Below are 14301 nucleotides of genomic sequence, written 5' to 3'. Positions count from 1 at the left end.
GATGGCCAGCATCAGTCAGAGAAACATGGAGTGAGCTCTGTTAGAGAAACATGGAGTGAGCTCTGTCAGAGAAACATGGAGTGAGCTCTGTCAGAGAAACATGGAGTGAGCTCTGTTAGAGAAACATGGAGTGAGCTCTGTTAGAGAAACATGGAGTGAGCTCTGTTAGAGAAACATGGAGTGAGCTCTGTCAGAGAAACATGGAGTGAGCTCTGTTAGAGAAACATGGAGCATGAGCTCTGTTAAGAGAAGGCTACATGGAGTGAGCTCTGTTAGAGAAACATGGAGTGAGCTCTGAGAAACATGGAGTGAGCTCTGTTAGAGAAACATGGGTGACTCTGTTCAACCAACTCTGAGTCTTTCAGAGAATCCATGGAGTGAGCTCTGTAGTCAAAGGTGGAGTCAAGTCTGTTAGAATCATGGAGTGAGCTCTGTACAGAGTCATGATAGCTCTGGCAGAGAAACATGGAGTGAGCTCTGTTAGAGAAACATGGAGTGAGCAAACTGTAGAAACAGAGGTGCTCTGTTAGAGAAACATGGAGTGACACTCTGTTACAAGCCCTGAACGAACTCTTAGTCTTTGCTCTATCCACTGCAAATTGTAGTTAGGGTTTTACACAGCTTTTAGCAATATTCCAGCAATATCAGGGCAGGGGACACCAGAAATGGGCTTCACACATTGTACTAATTTTGGGCTTGATTAAAGGAAGGAGTGAGTGAGTGAGTTTAGTTTTACGCCGCACTCAGCAGTATTCCAGCTATATGGTGGCGGTCTGTAAATAATCGAATCTGGACCAGACAATCCAGTGATCAACAGCATAAGCATCGATTTGCGCAACTGGGAACCGATGACATGTGTCAACCAAGTCAGCGAACCTGACCACCCAATCCCGTTAGTCGCCTCTTACGACAAGCATAGTCGCCTTTTGTGGCAAGCATGGGTTGCTGAAGACCTATTCTACCCCGGATCTTCACAGGTCATTAAAGGAAGGAATTACCAATGCTCACCCACTGGCCCCAGACATTAAGGAAACACTGGTCATTACCTTGCCATAGTTGTGTGTCTTGACCAGGGCCTGACCAATCTTGCTAGCCAGGGCAGCATCGCGAGGGTTTTTCTTCAGGGCAGACTCATACACTTCTATTGCTTTCTCAGGCTACAACAAATGAATACAATGTCAACAATAGTTTTGATGGTATCAGAAAAACCCTGGGCACTTAAAAGAACCCACAATCCACGGTTAACATCAGCAAAACCCAGGGCTGGGTTCAGTGAAAACAAAGTACTGTGACTAGACCACCCAGCTGTTGGTACCTGCAGATGTTATCTCAAGATTTCCCCAGGAGGAGATTGATAGTACGAATGGCTTTATGCAGCCCTCAGCAATATCCTCAATAATAAAAAATGTTAACATCAGGGGCTTTTGAAAACATACAGTTTGTATCCATTTCAGGGATGAGTAAGGGCAGCCATCAGAATCAATATCACCTCACGTTTGGGGTAGGATGAGTGGATGATTCAACCACTTGGCTAAACACTGCCCCCTCAGTAAACATAGAGTGGCATATCAAAGTATATTTCATGAAACACATGTTATATTTGGGATTACACTTTCTCAGTAAAGTACAGATTCTTGTACCTGTTGGGTTTAGTCCCATCTAGGATTCGAACCCGTTGGACTCACCTCCTGTATACTCATGTAGGCGTCTCCTAGCAACAAGCAAGTGTGTGGACTTGGGTACTTGTCCACCAGTTCCCTGAAACAGTGGCATTGGTCAACTCATGTCAGTTCAACAGCGCTGGACAACTTTGTCAGCTAGATACAGTGGAATTGGTCAACTTGTCAGTTCAATGGGATTGGACACAATTATCAACTAGAAACAGTGGCATTGGTCAACTAATGTGAATTCAACTGGACAAGACAATGTTATCAACTAGAAACAGTGGCACTGGTTAACTCATGTGAATTCAACAAGAACAGACAAACTAATCAACTGGTTTGTTGCAGAACACATCACACAGAGAACAAGCAGTTGTCACTAAGGTGACATAATCCCCCGCCGTAAATATCAAACCAAACTTAAAGAGTAATGAAAGTGAAGGTCATAGTTTAAGATGAAGTTAAATGTCAACCAAAACATGACCAGTCAACCTCTCTTGATATCTTGCTCTGTAGCTGTTCAAACACACAAATATTTTCAAGACCCACTTTGACCTTGACATGAATGTCATGGTGTATGAAATATGCAAAAAAATAGTAATAGAGAAATTGCTTATAAAAAAACATTCAAAAGAAGTCTTGAAAGTCTCTATGAAGAAAATCCAGTGAACAGTTCTTGAGATATCTTGCTGACAATCTTAACATACTGAAATCTTCAAAGTGTCGCTGTGACCTTGAAAATTATGTGAAGGTCACTAAACTTGAATGGGCCCTGCACCCCTATATGCAGCCTTAACATGCAGGCTAACATGCTGAAAACCCTTGTGATGTTGAAAATACGGAAGGTCAAGGTCACCAAACCTGCCCTTTGGGAGGTTTCTTGAAGTAAATCCTGAATGGATGAATATCTAGGTGACAACAAGTATGAAAAAAGAATCTGACTGGGTCAATGGTCCTAGGTAAGATATTCTAATAAGATATTCAATATGTACATATGGACGGATGTATGGACGTACGTACGGACGGAGCCTAATACTATATCCCCCGCGTCGCACTAAATGCGTGGTGGGGGATAATTAGTAACCATAGTAACATTCTAACAAATAACCAAAACAAACTGTTCAGGCCAAACTCTTCCCAATCCATTGAGAGGATACAAGAAGAGTGTTCCATCAGGGTAATTGTGTCAACTCCAATGTCAAGGGTGCCGTTACCCAAAGTGATTTAGCGCCAAGGTGGTCAAACCCTCACAGCTTAACATAGATTTAGTAAAGTCTTAAAGCTACGTTGTTTGGGCAGTGGCACCCAGCAGAACAGAGCCTGGGACCTTTTCCAACCCAAGTTCCAGTGGAGTGACCGATAGTTAGTAAACCAACCTGTAACAGCTTGCATACAGACGCTTGTCCTTTCTGTGGTTCAGATAGATGTCGGCCATCTTCTCTCTGGCCTGCACGAAGTATGGCTGATCTGGTGTGATGTTTCTGAGCATGCCCAGAGCCAGCTCTATGTCCCCACGTGCCAAGGACAGGTCAGCATTAGCGATCGCGATCCTCACTTCCTCTGCTGTTCCTTGGAACTCATTAATGGCGTCCTGCATCACCTTGGCTGCTTCATGCTGAATGGAGGATGACACAAGAGCGTGTATTTATATTCTAATATTGTTTCTCATCATGGAACAAACATCACTCCTGGTCATTCCTTTTAGAGTGAACCCTTGTTAATGCAAACCCAAATGATTAAACATGCTGCTTCCGAAAATTATGTATGGGATTTTAAAGATTTCAGGATCAGAATAGATGAGTCTGCACTGTAACACTAAAAGTCTTGCACACATGAGAAAGACAGAAGGGCAGGATGAGTCCTCAGCATTTCAGTTAACAGTCTTTCACACATGTAAAACAGAGAAGGATGAGGCTTACCTGTTCTCCTAGAAGTCGGTGAGCTTCAGCAAGCTCCAGGAAAACAGACACTCTGTCATTCACGCTGATCTGTTGAGCCTTGACCTTCTTTGCTGACTGACTTTTGCCTGCAACAGAACAAGACTCCATGGTTAACATGAATTGGAACAATATGAAATACCGAGGGCTGCTTGGTTCTTCAATGTGATTCACAAACAGCTAGACAAAATCTTCATTGCTTAAAACGAAGGAAGACATTTAACTGCAGTAAATGTCACACTTGAAACGCCAGAAATGTGAGGACTCATCCAAATTCATGTTAGCATGGTTAAACTTCACACAATTGGCTTATCTCTTCAATGCTAACACAATGACATCTACAGAGCTTGAAAACATGCAATACGGCAATTTTAAGTGCTCTATGGGTAACGGAGCTCATGATAACCATGAATTTTAGGTAAAATATTTCTTCAAATGTGGTTCAACCCTGCAACAACGCTCATGCTACATCATGATGGTCTGTAGATTAAACAGAAAAGCAAGTGGTCGACAGCACAAACATCAATGCATGATGGCACACCATCAGTCAAGTCAAACATTCTGACCACTCATTCCTGCAATCCCTGGAGGTGAGTGAGTGCATATATGTGTAAGTACAGTTTTACATTGCCTTTGGCAGTATTCCAGCAATGTCACAGGGCAGAACGCCACAAATAAGTTTCACACAGTGTACCCATATGGGAATCAAACCCAGGTCTTTTGCATGACAAATAAAACCCTTGAACAAGTGGGCTTCTCCAAGACCCTGTAAGTCCTTGACATTGACATAGAAAATACCTTCAGTAATAACAGATAAATCTCCACATCTATATAAATATCTCTATACTTTATTCTGATTAGTATCAGCCAAAATGACCACCTGTTGTTTTGACTCCAGGCAGAATCATGGCCATCTGCAGCGTCTTGACAGCTTCTGCATGGTCACCCTGCTTCTTGAGGATGCGAGCCTTGATCAGGTTGTACAATGGGTGGTCTCGAACCTGGTGACACACAGCAGCATCGTACAGTACAGCACACGGAAAGTTTCCAGTAAGTCAAGATGGGTTTCACCATAGCAATGTGTCAGCAGCCAGGCATGTATTATTAACCATTATCATGTGTCAACATGATCCATAAGCATGTGTCCATGATAGTGGTGTTCCGATTAATTGAAATAATTAATTGAAGATTGGTCGCAGTGGCCAAACGACCAAGCAATCGATCACATTTTCTCATAATCGAACACAAACGATTTTGGAACCGCTGTAATAGAGTTTGAAATACTTGATGATGGAACATATCTAGGACGTTATCAGGGCCGGAAAACGTGTTTAATTCTTAGAAAACTCACTTCACTTTCTGAAAAGTCATGACTGAATATTTCTTGAAGTATCTGGGAAGTTTATGTTACACTGGAACTGAATCATTTTCCAATGGATGTGAAATTTGCAAATGTAATTTGTGCAGTTTCTAAATAAAACAAAAAAACAACAGAGAACCAAATATTTTTCTTTATACTTGTCTGCAACTACAACCTAAATAGGAAAATCTAAAAAATGACGCTAACCAATTTTTTTCGATGATTGATCGTTGGTATCAAACCAATCATCAATTGTGAGATTTCAACCAATTCCCAACACTAGTCCATGAACATTTGTCATTAACTATCAGGGCTTGACATTCACTCAAATTCCTGAACAAGACAAAAGGACCAGTAACTTTTAAAAATCACTGGTCGTTAAAGATTCTTACCGGTCCTGCTAAGGGACTCTTAATGTCAAATTCAAATTTGCACTTGCTTTGTAGAATTTTATACATTAACATGTTGTCGTTTTCACTCGTTTTTTTTATTCATTCATCCATTATTTTCTTGAAAGCTCAAAACCTGTACAATTATACTGACAGCCTTAAATATCTACTAGACCGTCGGGATAGCACTTATCAAAGTTGCACTGGTCTTGTCAACATTTTACTAGACCCGGGCCAATAGGATAGCGTGAATGTCGAGCCCTGACTATGTGTCAACATTGTATATAAGAGCATGTGTCCATAAGCATGTGTCAGTAACAATGAGTCAACAGACATGTGTCAACATGGTCATTAAGCACATGTCCATATCCGTGTGTCTATAACCATGTGTCATTTACCATTTACAGTATGGTCTATTAGCATGTGTCCAGGAGCATGTGTCAGTAACAAAATTTTGAGTCAACAGCCATGTGTCACTCACAATGTTTCCATAATCATGACACATCACTATATGTGAAGAAAAACAGATTAAATAACTCCCAAAAAGTAAAACAGAAATCATTCAAGAAATCCTACATAAGAGAATAAAATCAAACAAATGATTCTAGACTGATTTCAACAAGCATTTGGACATTACGACAATGATGACTAATAATTTTTCACCTGTATAGTGATAAAACAACATGATTAATGAAAGGCTAACCTCAAAGTTGTAGCTGAGCCCCACTTCCAGGGACTGGTTGGCCAGCTTGAAGTTGTTCTGGTGTAGATGGATCTGCAATCCACAAAATTATATGCCTCACCTGTGGCAATACAACTTGACAGAAACTCTAACACAGGATACATGCAGTGTCATGCCTAGTATTTACAATTCTCCCCTTCTCTTTGTTGTTCAACTCCTCACTCCGCATTATTCTTATTATATAACACAGGCAAGCTATTCTCGAAACATTTGTAGCCCTACAAACTTCTTAAGCCCATTCTTAACACATTGGCTATGATCAAAGTTAAGAATGACAATCCAGTCCAGTCAGTGATCGATGTCCCAATCTACATAACCATCAGCCAGCCTGATCACTTGACCCAGTAAGGTTCCTTATATGACAAGCATTGGCTGAAGACAAGTTTGAATCTTCACGAGGCCTCCACTTCCAACATTAGATATTAAAACAAATAAATGTCACCTTTACCAGTGATTGTAATTAAGCATGAAGGTCAAAGGTCCTTGTCCTTTCCTTAAGTTAAAAGTTCAAGGGTCCCTGGATTCACAAGCCACAAGAGCAAACCAGTGACTCCCTTGGATTTTGAACATTTTTAAGAAGAAATTCTTTATCACATTCCAATTAATCTCTGGTGTATATAGCAATATTCCAGCAATATCACTGCGGGACACCATATGTTGCCCACATTGAACCCATGTGGGGAATCAAACCCGGGTCATTAGTGTGAAGAGTGAAAGCTTTAACCACTAGGCCACCCCACCATCCTGCATACTGACAAGCTGACTGGTTAGTAATTGTACTTGCTACGTCGATGCATAATGTAGAATCACACTGAGCATGTGGTACTGGTACTGCTGTTCTCAGCTAATAGTACTATGTACCTGAGCCATGAGGATGTGGGCGTCAGAGAAGGTGGCATCCTGGTCCAGGCAGTGCTGAAGAGTGGCCTGAGCTGCATCTATGTCTCCTGGAACAACAACAGCGACATCATCAACACTATGACAGACAACATCATTAACATTAAATATCAACATTACCAGCTACAGCTACAGCAACAGCAACAGCAACAGCAACAGCACCGACATTGACACCAACATATATACATAACATCTTTCTTAATACCCTTATGTTGAGATAACCTACTGACAATGTAATCATCAGTAGTGTGGTATTTGTGTCCCTGTTCACTAAATTATATGGAACTTATCCTCAGATACATGATCAGAAAAATCTCTGACGACACATCAGACGGCATCTAAGGTCAAGAGGAAGAAAGTGCAAACCTGCGAGGAACTTGACCTTGCCAATGAGATACACCGCCTCCATGAGGCCTGGGATTGCACGAGTGAGGGGGTCTAGCACTTGGTGACACCTCCGCAGCACTGGATTGATGGGCTGACCCGTAGCCACAGGCTGAAATATAGTCGGAACAGTATAATTCAGCCATAACACTACCATGGTAAAGAAACATGTATAGTTCTGTACACAGATGAGAATTGTTTGTTTGTTGTTTAACGCCACACTCAGCAATATTCCAGCTATATGGCAGTATATGCTGTAGATCAACAGCATGAGCATCGATCTAAGCTATAGGGATACGATGACATGTGTCAACCAAGTCAGCGAGCCTGACCACCTGATCCCGATAGTCACCTCTTACGACAAGCATGGGCTGCTGAAAACCAATTCTAACCCTATCTTCATTGGTTTACACAGATGAGTTTTCCAGGTGTTAAAAGCAGATATGAAGACATGTATTTGCATCTGTTTCTGAGACTTGAAAATTGATAATGTATTACGTAAATGATGTATCTAATGCAGTGGCATCCTAGTTCCAACAGTTTGAGTGAGTGGCCGAGTGAGTGAGTTTAGCTTTATGCCGCACTCAGCAATATTCCAGCTATATGGCGACGGTTTTCAACTGTTTGACGGGCATACTGCAAACACATATAAATAACGGCACATGGTTCAACAACACTGGGATGGCTCCTACCGTTTGTGGGGCATACTGGAGGTAGTCCTTGATGACCTCGAGGAGGAAGTCTGGGTTGAGCAGAAGGTAGTACTGTACACCAAGCGGCCGGCCCTGCAGAAACACCGTCACACATGATATATAGAGTACAACAATAACACAGCATGATACACACATACATTGGGTTGAGCAGAATGTAGTACTGTACACCAAGCGGCCGGCCCTGCAGAAACACTGTCACACATGATATATAGAGTACAACAATAACACAGCATGATACACACATACATTGGGTTGAGCAGAATGTAGACTGTAGCTGCAAGCCCTGCAGGAACACCGTCACACATGATATATAGAGTACAACAATAACACAGCATGATACACACATACATTGGGTTGAGCAGAAGGTAGTACTGTACACCTAGCGGCCGACCCTGCAGAAACACTGTCACACATGATATATAAAGTACAACAATAAAAGGTAACAGGCATTTATCAGACATAACACAGCATGATACACACATACAAGTTGGAAATGGATGCAAATAACACATTGTGAGTCCTTGGAGATGCAAAAATGTAAGGCTGGGTTATTCATTACTGTGGTTGAGCATCAAAGTGTAATTGGTACACACTTTACCAAAGCATTGGGTGCGAACTACTGAAGTTGAGCATCAACCTGGATCTGAAAGCTTAGACTGAGCATCAGTCCTTGACAACCCCAGCATGAGGTTATATTGTACATACTACTACCCAAGCATGGGTTCGAACATACTCAAGATTGAGCATCAGTCCTTGACAACCCCAGCATGAGGTTATATTGCACATACTACTACCCAAGCATGGGTTCGAACATACTCAAGATTGAGCATCAGTCCTTGACAACCCCAGCATGAGGTTATATTGCACATACTACTACCCAAGCATGGGTTTCAACATACTCAAGATTGAGCATCAGTCCTTGACAACCCCAGCATGAGGTTATATTGCACATACTACTACCCAAGCATGGGTTCAACATACTCAAGATTGAGCATCAGTCCTTGACAACCCCAGCATGAGGTTATATTGCACATACTACTACCCAAGCATGGGTTCCAACATACTCAAGATTGAGCATCAGTCCTTGACAACCCCAGCATGAGGTTATATTGCACATACTACTACCCAAGCATGGGTTCCAACATACTCAAGATTGAGCATCAGTCCTTGACAACCCCAGCATGAGGTTATATTGCACATACTACTACCCAAGCATGGGTTCCAACATACTCAAGATTGAGCATCAGTCCTTGACAACCCCAGCATGAGGTTATATTGCACATACTACTACCCAAGCATGGGTTCCAACATACTCAAGATTGAGCATCAGTCATGACAACCCCAGCATGAGGTTATATTGCACATACTACTACCCAAGCATGGGTTCCAACATACTCAAGATTGAGCATCAGTCATGACAACCCCAGCATGAGGTTATATTGCACATACTACTACCCAAGCATGGGTTCCAACATACTCAAGACTGAGCATCAGTCATACTAACCCCAGCATGAGGTTATATTGCACATACTACTACCCAAGCATGGGTTCCAACATACTCAAGATTGAGCATCAGTCCTTACTAACCCCAGCATGAGGTTATATTGCACATACTACTACCCAAGCATGGGTTCCAACATACTCAAGACTGAGCATCAGTCATACTAACCCCAGCATGAGGTTATATTGCACATACTACTACCCAAGCATGGGTTCCAACATACTCAAGATTGAGCATCAGTCCTTGACAACCCCAGCATGAGGTTATATTGCACATACTACTACCCAAGCATGGGTTCCAACATACTCAAGATTGAGCATCAGTCCTTGACAACCCCAGCATGAGGTTATATTGCACATACTACTACCCAAGCATGGGTTCCAACATACTCAAGACTGAGCATCAGTCATACTAACCCCAGCATGAGGTTATATTGCACATACTACCCAAGCATGGGTTCCAACATACTCAAGATTGAGCATCAGTCATACTAACCCCAGCATGAGGTTATATTGCACATACTACTACCCAAGCATGGGTTCCAACATACTCAAGATTGAGCATCAGTCATACTAACCCCAGCATGAGGTTATATTGCACATACTACTACCCAAGCATGGGTTCCAACATACTCAAGATTGAGCATCAGTCCTTGACAACCCCAGCATGAGGTTATATTGCACATACTACTACCCAAGCATGGGTTCCAACATACTCAAGACTGAGCATCAGTCATACTAACCCCAGCATGAGGTTATATTGCACATACTACTACCCAAGCATGGGTTCCAACATACTCAAGACTGAGCATCAGTCATACTAACCCCAGCATGAGGTTATATTGCACATACTACTACCCAAGCATGGGTTCCAACATACTCAAGATTGAGCATCAGTCCTTGACAACCCCAGCATGAGGTTATATTGCACATACTACTACCCAAGCATGGGTTCCAACATACTCAAGATTGAGCATCAGTCATACTAACCCCAGCATGAGGTTATATTGCACATACTACTACCCAAGCATGGGTTCCAACATACTCAAGATTGAGCATCAGTCATACTAACCCCAGCATGAGGTTATATTGCACATACTACTACCCAAGCATGGGTTCCAACATACTCAAGACTGAGCATCAGTCCATGACTAACCCCAGCATGAGGTATATTATTGCACATACTACTACCCAAGCATGGGTTCCAACATACTCAAGATTGAGCATCAGTCATACTAACCCCAGCATGAGGTTATATTGCACATACTACTACCCAAGCATGGGTTTGAACATACTCAAGACTGAGCATCAGTCATACTAACCCCAGCATGAGGTTATATTGCACATACTACTACCCAAGCATGGGTTCGAACATACTCAAGACTGAGCATCAGTCATACTAACCCCAGCATGAGGTTATATTGCACATACTACTACCCAAGCATGGGTTCCAACATACTCAAGATTGAGCATCAGTCATACTAACCCCAGCATGAGGTTATATTGCACATACTACTACCCAAGCATGGGTTCCAACATACCAAGATTGAGCATCAGTCATACTAACCCCAGCATGAGGTTATATTGCACATACTACTACCCAAGCATGGGTTCCAACATACTCAAGACTGAGCATCAGTCATACTAACCCCAGCATGAGGTTATATTGCACATACTACTACCCAAGCATGGGTTCGAACATACTCAAGATTGAGCATCAGTCCTTTGACAACCCCAGCATGAGGTTATATTGCACATACTACTACCCAAGCAGCAAGATGAGCATCAGTTGACAACCCCAGCATGAGGGTTTGCACATACACTACCCAAGCATGGGTTCCAACATACTCAAGACTGAGCATCAGTCATACTAACCCCAGCATGAGGTTATATTGCACATACTACTACCCAAGCATGGGTTCGAACATACTCAAGACTGAGCATCAGTCATACTAACCCCAGCATGAGGTTATATTGCACATACTACTACCCAAGCATGGGTTCGAACATACTCAAGACTGAGCATCAGTCATACTAACCCCAGCATGAGGTTATATTGCACATACTACTACCCAAGCATGGGTTCCAACATACTCAAGACTGAGCATCAGTCTTGACAACCCCAGCATGAGGTTATATTGCACATACTACTACCCAAGCATGGGTTCCAACATACTCAAGATTGAGCATCAGTCATACTAACCCCAGCATGAGGTTATATTGCACATACTACTACCCAAGCATGGGTTCCAACATACTCAAGATTGAGCATCAGTCCTTGACAACCCCAGCATGAGGTTATATTGCACATACTACTACCCAAGCATGGGTTCGAACATACTCAAGACTGAGCATCAGTCCTTGACAACCCCAGCATGAGGTTATATTGCACATACTACTACCCAAGCATGGGTTCAAACATACTCAAGACTGAGCATCAGTCCTTGACAACCCCAGCATGAGGTTATATTGCACATACTACTACCCAAGCATGGGTTCCAACATACTCAAGATTGAGCATCAGTCCTTGACAACCCCAGCATGAGGTTATATTGCACATACTACTACCCAAGCATGGGTTCGAACATACTCAAGACTGAGCATCAGTCCTTGACAACCCCAGCATGGGGTTATATTGCACATACTACTACCCAAGCATGGGTTCGAACATACTCAAGACTGAGCATCAGTCCTTTACAACCCCAGCATGAGGTTATATTGCACATACTACTACCCAAGCATGGGTTTGAACATACTCAAGACTGAGCATCAGTCCTTGACAACCCCAGCATGAGGTTATATTGTACATACTACTACCCAAGCATGGGTTCCAACATACTCAAGATTGAGCATCAGTCCTTGACAACCCCAGCATGAGGTTATATTGCACATACTACTACCCAAGCATGGGTTCCAACATACTCAAGACTGAGCATCAGTCCTTGACAACCCCAGCATGAGGTTATATTGCACATACTACTACCCAAGCATGGGTTCCAACATACTCAAGACTGATCATCAGTCATACTAACCCCAGCATGAGGTTATATTGCACATACTACTACCCAAGCATGGGTTCCAACATACTCAAGATTGAGCATCAGTCCTTGACAACCCCAGCATGAGGTTATATTGCACATACTACTACCCAAGCATGGGTTCCAACATACTCAAGACTGAGCATCAGTCCTTGACAACCCCAGCATGAGGTTATATTGCACATACTACTACCCAAGCATGGGTTCGAACATACTCAAGATTGAGCATCAGTCCTTGACAACCCCAGCATGAGGTTATATTGCACATACTACTACCCAAGCATGGGTTCGAACATACTCAAGATTGAGCATCAGTCATGACAACCCCAGCATGAGGTTATATTGCACATACTACTACCCAAGCATGGGTTCCAACATACTCAAGATTGAGCATCAGTCATATTGCACAACCCCAGCATGAGGTTATATTGCACATACTACTACCCAAGCATGGGTTCAACATACTCAAGATTGAGCATCAGTCATACTAACCCCAGCATGAGGTTATATTGCACATACTACTACCCAAGCATGGGTTCGAACATACTCAAGACTGAGCATCAGTCATACTAACCCCAGCATGAGGTTATATTGCACATACTACTACCCAAGCATGGGTTCGAACATACTCAAGACTGAGCATCAGTCATACTAACCCCAGCATGAGGTTATATTGCACATACTACTACCCAAGCATGGGTTCGAACATACTCAAGACTGAGCATCAGTCATACTAACCCCAGCATGAGGTTATATTGCACATACTACTACCCAAGCATGGGTTCGAACATACTCAAGACTGAGCATCAGTCATACTAACCCCAGCATGAGGTTATATTGCACATACTACTACTACCAAGCATGGGTTCCAACATACTCAAGACTGAGCATCAGTCCTTGACAACCCCAGCATGAGGTTATATTGCACATACTACTACCCAAGCATGGGTTCCAACATACTCAAGATTGAGCATCAGTCCTTGACAACCCCAGCATGAGGTTATATTGCACATACTACTACCCAAGCATGGGTTCAACATACTCAAGACTGAGCATCAGTCATACTAACCCCAGCATGAGGTTATATTGCACATACTACTACCCAAGCATGGGTTTGAACATACTCAAGACTGAGCATCAGTACTTGACAACCCCAGCATGAGGTTATATTGCACATACTACTACCCAAGCATGGGTTCGAACATACTCAAGACTGAGCATCAGTCATACTAACCCCAGCATGGGGTGGAGAAAGATCCCCTGGATCTTTAGGGATATCTGACTGCCCCAATGATCAGTAATAACCTTGTTATAACAGAGAATACCCCCAGCATGAATAGTATATCATAATTTTATCAAATATCAGCTTTCACAACACAGGGACTTTCAATTATGGCTAGAAATGCTCTGAATGCTCCGAGCATAAGAGTGCAACTGGTTCTTTTCCTTGAAACTGAAACATGTAATTGACATCAAGGTTCATGCAAACCAGCGTCTGATATCCTGAGTAAGGTTCCACACCATCCAGGTAATATGACTAACAATCAGCCAGACAAACCTGCTCAAGGCCTGTTCCCCAAAACAACCATAATGCTGCAGCTATGTAAAGCCTATGATAAAGTATGTGAGTTATGCGAGTCTTCACACTAACATTAACAACCCTTTGTGGAAATGAGCTCT

The 14301-nt window shown here is 42.5% G+C and overlaps 1 protein-coding gene across 1 annotated transcript in view; it reads right to left on the bottom strand.

Moving 5' to 3' along the window:
* The window catches only part of LOC124259570 (tetratricopeptide repeat protein 21B-like), a 49284-nt gene that overhangs the window by 17651 nt on the left and 17332 nt on the right, over window positions 1–14301 (bottom strand). The window contains exons 13-21 of the mRNA XM_046693723.1: window positions 8063–8155; window positions 7353–7482; window positions 6951–7036; window positions 6051–6122; window positions 4479–4599; window positions 3581–3687; window positions 3038–3276; window positions 1686–1758; window positions 1047–1157 (exon numbers count right to left, since the gene is read on the bottom strand). Coding sequence (XP_046549679.1) covers window positions 1047–1157; window positions 1686–1758; window positions 3038–3276; window positions 3581–3687; window positions 4479–4599; window positions 6051–6122; window positions 6951–7036; window positions 7353–7482; window positions 8063–8155 — 1032 coding nt within the window. The remainder of the gene's footprint in view (window positions 1–1046; window positions 1158–1685; window positions 1759–3037; window positions 3277–3580; window positions 3688–4478; window positions 4600–6050; window positions 6123–6950; window positions 7037–7352; window positions 7483–8062; window positions 8156–14301) is intronic.

This window comes from Haliotis rubra, unplaced genomic scaffold, assembly GCF_003918875.1.
Source record: "Haliotis rubra isolate DU_JTF1 unplaced genomic scaffold, ASM391887v1 Scf73, whole genome shotgun sequence".
Lineage (NCBI taxonomy): Eukaryota > Metazoa > Mollusca > Gastropoda > Lepetellida > Haliotidae > Haliotis > Haliotis rubra.
The sequence above is the reverse complement of the archived record's forward strand: the minus strand, read 5'-3'. Positions and strand labels throughout refer to the sequence as shown.